At 40.7% G+C, this 8,269-nt stretch overlaps 1 protein-coding gene across 6 annotated transcripts in view; it reads left to right on the top strand.

Moving 5' to 3' along the window:
* echdc2 (enoyl CoA hydratase domain containing 2) overlaps positions 1-8,269 on the top strand; it is a 36,854-nt gene that overhangs the window by 23,076 nt on the left and 5,509 nt on the right. For 5 of the 6 annotated variants that reach the window (XR_015846269.1, XR_015846268.1, XR_015846267.1 and 2 more), the window contains exons 2-9: positions 4,755-4,993; positions 5,564-5,631; positions 5,714-5,801; positions 6,186-6,272; positions 6,353-6,445; positions 6,770-6,826; positions 6,917-6,979; positions 7,115-7,239. Coding sequence is in view for 3 of the 6 variants with exons in the window: in XM_088312396.1 (XP_088168522.1) it covers positions 4,819-4,993; positions 5,564-5,631; positions 5,714-5,801; positions 6,186-6,272; positions 6,353-6,445; positions 6,770-6,826; positions 6,917-6,979; positions 7,115-7,239 (756 nt within the window). In the remaining 3 variants the exon portion in view is untranslated. Of the gene's footprint in view, positions 1-4,754; positions 4,994-5,563; positions 5,632-5,713; positions 5,802-6,185; positions 6,273-6,352; positions 6,446-6,769; positions 6,827-6,916; positions 6,980-7,114; positions 7,240-7,348; positions 7,916-8,269 lie in introns of those variants that run through there. The other variant, XM_088312398.1, reaches the window with a different exon arrangement.

Below are 8,269 nucleotides of genomic sequence, written 5' to 3'. Positions count from 1 at the left end.
AAGGGTTGCGAAAATTTTCACTTGACGACAGCATTTTGGACCATTAGGAGCGTTATCTTCAAAGACTTTTTCTTCAATTTTTGTCAGAACTTTGACAGCTGCACTTTCGGAAAGTAAACCACTACAACGACAATGATCATTCTTAGTTTACATTTCTGCTCAATCGTATTTACAATTGAATCACCAACGTGGAAGACAAATTCGTCTTTTAATAATTGAATTTCTCTTCCCCTGGCTGAAGTCTATTTGATTTTGTATTTGCATGACTGTGTGTGATTTTCCCTTTAATTTCTCTGTCTCAATCATCGCTGGGCCCCAAAGCAGCATCAGCAGCGGCGCCCGTCTGAATAACAAACACAGATAGAACAGACCTCGTCTCATATGCTCCACTGGCTAATTACACCCTCCTTCTGTCCCCCTCCTGGCGGCGTGTTGACTTCATTATGCATATTCACGTCCAACTGTAGCCGCCGGTTTATTCATTAATTTTACATTTTTAATTGCGGGAGTCAGCGGAACATTGGACTCAGTTGAATGTTGATTGCTTCTTCAAATAAATATTATGCTTGTAGTTCATGGGTGTCAAACTCATTTTTGTCGTGGGCCACGTTGATCTTAAGGTTTGACTGTGAACCTAAATAAATGTCGGAACTCCTCATATTACGGAGACAACAAGGTTATGAAAAGCTACTTTTGAAATCGGAAGCCAGTAAAAAAATGTTTGTCCAAATATTATGACATTTTTTGGTAACAAAAAAAAATGCTTGCAATGTTTAAATGTTTTTAAAAGAGAAGTTAATCTATTTTCTTTTTCATTTTTTATTATTATTATATAATGACTAAACATTTGCCATGTCTGCAGAAATTGCAAGTGAAGGATGAAATACTGAAGGGAAGAATATTGAAATGTGGAATGAGTTTGAAAGCTGTATAATGTAAATTGTTTTTTTTGTGGGGCTCAGAAATTTTGCCGTGTTGAAAATAATTTTCGAGATAATTGAATGATCTGAACATTTTGAATTTTAAAATGTGAACAACTATTTTGTTGAGAGTTTAATTGAGAACAAATGAAAATTTTTGTTGAATATTTGGTCTGTTGAGAATCTTTAACACGTTAAAAATCATTCCCAGGGTGAATTGAATGAGCTGAATGATTTCAATTTCAAATAGTAACAATGTAAATGTGTCATGTTAAATGTGCCATTGGAATGAATCATACACACCATTTGGAGAAAATAAAACATTAACAAGGTTTAATCGTTTCATTTTTTTCAAGTTTGGCGGGCCGGATTAAAACGTTTAACGGGCCGCATGTGGCCCCCGGGCCGTAGTTTGCCCACACCTGATTTACAGTGACATTAAATTCACTTTGTGTGTGAAAGAGTCCATGAAAATGAAAATGTGCGGCGTGCATTTCCCCGCCCTGATAATTATGTAACGGCCGCAGCCATTCGTCAGCATTAGGTGGCTTCATTAGCGCAAATGACACTTGTGAGGGAGCGGGTGGCCACCTCTGTGGGACCCCTCGAGGCAAAAAAAAAAGAATGCTGAGAAAGCAAGACCGGCGCGGACAAATAACCAGTAATCATCTTTTTAATGGCTTCAATGGATTTTTCAATTGTATTTTAATTTTTTTTAACAATATTTTTCCCCACTTTTCCAAGATATTTTCAAGTAAATACCTGTTAAAAGCTTCACAAAAAAATAGTAGGAGAACAAATTGCGATTTATCGCAATTAATTATGGATTTTTTTTGCAATTAATTAAAAAAAATGTACTTTATCCTTAAGAATAAATATTATTATTATTGTTATTTTTTTCTTAATTGAAGAAAGTCCCCAATAATGCTTGTTTCTTGATTTTTGTGAAGTGAAGACTCATTCATACCTTCTGACATTTTGCTTTGTCTTTTTTTTTTTTTTTCATTTATTCTTTATTTTTTAAATGCGCACCGGCCAACCCATCCACCCCCCTTTGGCTGTAACTCTTTCCTTTAGGTTGTTAGGCTCCATCACTTTACAGGTAATGTCGTTGAAGCAAAGGGCACGATCATCCCTCAGTTACAGTGATTCGGTTTATAGCCGCTGGTGCGTGCTCGTGCATGCATTCGTGTGTGTGTGTGCGCGTGTGTGTGTGTGTGGTTGCTTACTCATTCCAAAGTTGCCACATTATCCAATTCAGGAGTTAACTGAATTGACCTTATCTGTGTGGACAAAAGTAATGCGACGCCTGGCATTCTCTGACCCTTTTCCTAATCCTTTCTTATTTCTGGTCAGTACTCGTCTTTAGAGATGTCAAACAAAGTATGGATTGAGTGGGAGATGTGATGATTGGGACCCCAAAATAGGATTGTGAAAATGTCAGCTTCTCGTTGTTCTTGTCAAGCGGCAGCATTTTCGGACTGGTTGAAGACTTGCTTTTAACAGCTTGAGCTGTCTCCGTGCATCAAGCCCATAACTTGACAGACGACTTCTTTCCTTCAATTATCTCGTCGTTATCTGCCCGAGCCTCCAAATTGCAATTCGTCTCAATAATCATTTTTCCGTTGTTTTGGAAAACAATACAGCTGAAGCAAAACATGAACCGAGAAATCATTTCGATCTCGCTGTCACCAGCCTGTCCTTGCCGCGCTTCGGCTGAACAAACGAGATGGGCTAAACGTGACATGATGTCCGACACAAAGGTCAAACACAATGTGCGCGCCGGCGGCGCTTCGCTGCGTCGTCTCGCTCCTTGGCAGACACAGGCAGGAACGAGATCACTCCGTCTGACTCATGTGGTCTCGCTTCGGCCGCCATGCCGGACGCCCGTCAGGATGGTTTACGTGACCACATACTGTACTGGAGGCGAAACCACGGATTTCGGTTTTCATCAAATAATACGTGGAGTGATGTTCCTACCTGAGACGTTATCTTTTCTACTATTTCTAGTCAGTGCTCGGGCGGCATCATTTTCGAGCTGTTGAAGACTTATCTTGAGAGACTTGGGTCAAGCAGTGGCGGGCGGTCAAGGCCTGCAAGGCTTTCTCTGCTGGCCTAACATAATGAAGAAATCAAAATCATATTCTTCACGTTGATGTCATATTATGTCCTCGTGTTGAATTTTTAGGTGAAAGTTTTTAGCCAATCAGAATTCAGCTAGCTCGTGTTGCCAGGCAGATTTCACAATACCAATAGCACGCACTATTCGACCATATCCAATCAGATCACGAGTTGATGACAGTAAGGTCTTCTCGCTGGCTTTACGTTGAAGGTGATAAATCTTTGTCACTTCTTGTTCTAATCCAGGCGTGGGCAAACTACAGCCCGGGGGCAATGTCTGGATCTAGTGCTAGGCTTGGGACATTTGTTCTCAGAAAGGATTGTGACTTTGTGAGTCCTTCTACTTCTCTTAAGTCTTGTCAATACTCGGTCCACAGCAATTTTTTAGGAGCGTTAGATTTGTATTAAGAGTCTTGCATCAGATCAACAAAGTTTGGATTTAGTGGAGGGCCCGTGGTGGTTGTGCTCGAAAAAGGATAGTGAATCTTTACACTTCTTATTGTTCTGAGTAGATATTTGGGCAGGAACTCTTTGGACCGATGAGCTCAGTGAAGTATGCGACATAAAACGACTTTGTCCTCTAGCGTTTGGGCTGCAGGTCGTTATTAAAAGCCATCGCTGTTCACCGCGCAGGTAAAAAGACTGACGTCTACGTCCGTGTCCTTGACCGCAGAGAATCGGTGTCACTCACTGTCCATCAGGCTCACGTTGTGTCTCGCACACTATCCGGCAAATCCCGCGGTGAGCATTGCCTATGCCTCCAATTTTCCGTCTTGTTTTGTGCACACACACACACACGAGAAGGGCAAAGGAGGCGACCTGTTGCACCTCTGCAAGGAGAATCTTAGCAATGCGTCGGGTAGCGTTTCGGTCGACTGCAACAGAAGCCGCAGACAAACGCGAGTGTTGGTCCTATTCTTTTACGTCTTGATATTACACCTCACGTCTGGACACACGCACACCTACACGCACACGCACACACACAAACGTCTGCTCATTCATATCACTGTCTGGCTGTAATTGCATAAGCTGTAAAGACCTACTCAATAATGCATGGTCAAAGTAGTCATGGCAGCTTGGTGGAAAACCTTACCGTTTGTGTGTGTGAGTGCGTGTGTGTGCGTGCGCCTTTCCTCAGTTCTTGTCAAGACTTGGGCAATTTCTGTATTATCACCATTATCATTATTTTAATGATGTATAATGGACATAAAGGACAAAATAGGAAACGTGCCAAAATGTATTTTAATAATAAAACTTAAAATATTCTTCCTGAAAAATAAGCAAATACTAAATTTTCAACATTGTTGAAAAAAAACTGTATAAATCTGCAGGCCATGACTAAACCTAGTAAAGCCCTAGCCAGAAAAAAACAAGCAAAAAAAGCATATTGAGCATTTCGTGTGATACATCATTTTAATGAAATATGAATATGGGGAGAAATCGCTGGGCACTTCTCGCAATAAAAAAATGTAATTGTCGAATGTCCGAGCCAAAAAAATGGCACTTGAACACCATGCGCATCAGCTCGTCGCTAATCATAGAGCCGTCAAGATGCCTTCAAGGAACACTGGAAATGCTAGCTCAATTACAAATCACGTCAAAGAAGTACAAATAGGAGTTCTGTCTTTAAAGAAACCACGTGACCGTCACGGAGGCTGATGATTAGCAGAATTTCTCTCTATATTAAAGCGCCTCCTCCGTCTTGTCAACTAGGAAGAAACTCAAAGCAAACTTCCTGCATCTTCGCGGAAGTGCGTGACCCTCCACAATAGCGAGCATGTCGTCGCTACTCCTTCGTGGTTTGTCGTCGTCGCTTTCCGGTTCCCTGGGGGCCCGACTGCTAGCGGCCGCAGCCGTCTTCGGCGGCACTCGGGGCGGCAAGGGGCAGCACACCGAGGCCGGAAGTGGCGACCTGGAGGTAGAACTCAAGAGATTGCCCGGGAAGGACGAAGGTGAGACTCAGAGCAACACAAGTCAATTATTAACACGCTTCAAATTCATTTTGAGACGTAAAGTGTTTTATTATTGATAATAATGCCTCTGAGGGTTGTATTTTAATGAGCTGGGTAGAGTTTGTTTGGATGCTTCGAAAAAGCTTTCCAAAAAAAAAGGACTCCTAATGAAGCATGAGGAAACGAGATGGACAAAATATGTACATATATTTCTTGTCCTAACGAGAAACTACGGAAAAGGATTAGGGTCAGTGCAGAAATAATAAAGGTTGGAAGGATTGACTTAAAAGTGAGAATTGTGAGAATTCTGACTTTCTAGCTAGCTAGCTAGCTATATTCTGACTTTTAAGTCAGAATTCCCACTTTAAAGTCAGAATCCTGCCTCCATTTTATTTCTTTACTGGCCCTAATCCTCTTTTAGGGCTAATTTAAATCTAAACTAATCTAACTACAGTAATAAATCTGAACCAAGTTGACTCAAATTTGTCTACATTGAAGTTTTGTACTAGAATAACTCCAATTTCATGATGCTTTGTACGTGTGACAAAATGTATTGATTTTGGTTTTCAGGTATCGTGGAGTTGGTCATGTGCAGACATAGTGCCCGGAATGCTTTGGGCCATGTGTTCGTGTCACAGGTGCGCACGCTTGCAAACACATCTGACATGCACATGCACATGCACATATGTGACAACTTGAGTAAAGCATTTGTGTGAGCAGATGAAGGAGCTGGTGTCCATGGTGTCCAGTGACTCGACAGTGCGCGTCCTTGTCTTCAGGAGTTTAGTTCCTGGTGTTTTCTGTGCAGGTGAGCACTGTATAGTGAAGCGAAAATAAAGTGAAACGACTCAAATTGCTTTTTTTGAAACAATTGGTTTAACTTTTTTCATTTTAAAATTGAAGTTCTTTGGCTTTTGACATTATTGCATTGTAATTCAAATTGCATTCGTCATGGCATAGTGATTAATATATACTTGCCATTGACTAAAATGTTTATTTAACAGAAAGTGTTAGTTTGAAATTAAAATTGTGTGATCCCAGAGGTGAATTTCTTTCCTCCGATTTTTATTTTTATTTTTATTTTTTTGGGGGGAGGCAAGTCTTGCCTGCATTTGTTGTTAGCATTGTAATGGTTTAACTTTTAATGATTTGAGTTCAAAATAGTTTGACATTTTGAGGGATATTTTCCTAGGCGCAGACCTGAAAGAAAGAGCTGCTATGAGCAACCAGGAGTCGGATCTGTTTGTTCACGGCCTGCGATCCCTCATGACACAGATCGGTAAGAGAGGGAAAATAAATGTGCATTTTTTTCCATTTTGACTGTTAAAAACGTAACTTATCTTCTTCTGTGTTATTCAGCCTTGCTGCCTGTGCCCACCATAGCAGCCATCGATGGTGTGGCTTTGGGAGGTGGACTGGAGCTCGCCTTGGCCTGCGATCTCCGCACTGCTGGTGAGTGACATTTTTAGGGCTCAAATTTTGACAAATTAATTTGAAGCATTTCGCTTCCATGAGGTCCCGTTTAAAATACAAATTGTTTGACCTTTCAAGAAATATTTTCCCCAAATATTCTGGATGTGAAGTTTCATTTAATTTGAATTTCTTTCGTTAGAAAACATGTTAGGAATGAACAGTTGTCTGTCTCCATGTGTCATTCCTATAATTTGCAGGCGAGCAGCCCAGGTGGTCTCTACACACATACAGCAGAATGCTGCTTTGGCCTTAATGACGTTCATCATCTACGACCTTCACTCGTCCTCTTGTGCTTTTTCCCAGCGTCTTCTGCACAGATGGGCCTTATTGAGACGACGCGGGGGCTGCTCCCGGGGGCCGGTAAGACGTCACGCTCCGAAATGTTTTCCAGGGGCAAAGAAAGCCTTGACTTTGAGTTTTTTTTGGTTTTGTTTTGTTTTTGTGGTACAGGGGGCAGTCAGCGGCTGCCTCGCACTGTGGGAATGGCACTGGCAAAGGAGCTCATCTTCACAGGTAGTTTATGAACCCGCAAAATATCAAAGACAATATAGAGTAGAGCTGAAGTATTTTGAAAAATAATTGAATTGGGATTTCCATAGCCAATTACATGTGCATAGATACATGTCTGTACCCCCCCCCCCCCGACAGGACGGCGCATAGGAGGGCAAGCGGCCGTCGAGATGGGCCTGGTCAACAGAGTGGTGCAGCAGAACCAGACAGGAGAGGCGGCGTACGCGGAAGCGATCGGCCTAGCCAGAGAGATCCTGCCCCAGGTCAGCCTCCACCTTCTCTTCTTCAGTCCATTAAATCCTCCTTCAATTTCCCCCCCTCCTCATGTCTTTCTCTGCGGGCTTCTGTCGTTCCGTATTCCTTCTACTCCAGCTCAGATGCCTGCAGTTGGCAAGGCCACGGTGGCAGTGGAGTGGAGAAATGGGCCAACCGTTGCGTACATGTAATTGTACTACAATTTGCTGTACAGTGAAGCAAGTTCAAATATTTAGAAAATATAACTTTTTTTCAATTCAACTATGCTGAATCCCCACTAGCGAAGAGATTGAGGCTGTTCCATGCCACAAATAAGTACTGAGTAATTTATGTATCCCCAAAAAACATTTGTTAGTTGCCTGTAGATGCCACATAGGATTACGTTTGATTTCCAGAAATCAAATTGAGGATTGTTCTCTGAGGAATATTTTTAGAGTGTTGGTTGAAAATTCAAATTGTTGTTTGTTTGAAATTCTCAGCAAAATTAGCGTTAAAATTCAAATAGTTTGATTTTTTTTAGATATATTTTTCCCTGAAAATGGTTAAAAAATTTCCCACGTTGAAAATGTTGAAGTGAACGTTGTTTGACTTTTGAGGCATTTCTTCCAGAAAATGTTGGTTTGAAATTCAAATCTTTTTTTGTGGCCTATTTCTCCAGGAAAAAAAGTTTCAGAATTCAAAATGTAAAACCTTCGAGGTATATTTTGTTTGAAAGAAAACATGTTTTACATGAGAAGTTGTTTGAATTTTTAAGATCTTTTTTCCCCCAAAATGTTGGTTCAAAATTCTAATAAATTGACTCTAAACTCATAAATTTTCCGAAGATGTTTCATTTAAAATTCAAACCATTGTCATTATGAAAGTCATGGTTAAAAATCCTAATAATTAAAATTTTGAAAAAAGTTGGTTTGAAGTTCTGATTGGCCTTTGAAAAAAATTCAGTTCAACTTAGAGCAGCTGGGAAAAAGAAATTCAGACTTCAAAACGTATGACTTGAGTTATAGTTTGTTTTCCAGAAAACAATAACAAATTTTTACA

Source organism: Idiotropiscis lumnitzeri, chromosome 13 (assembly GCF_059441095.1).
Source record: "Idiotropiscis lumnitzeri isolate Australia: NSW breed Sydney's pygmy pipehorse chromosome 13, RoL_Ilum_1.0, whole genome shotgun sequence".
NCBI classification, from domain to species: domain Eukaryota; kingdom Metazoa; phylum Chordata; class Actinopteri; order Syngnathiformes; family Syngnathidae; genus Idiotropiscis; species Idiotropiscis lumnitzeri.
This window is presented reverse-complemented; position numbering and strand designations above follow the sequence as displayed.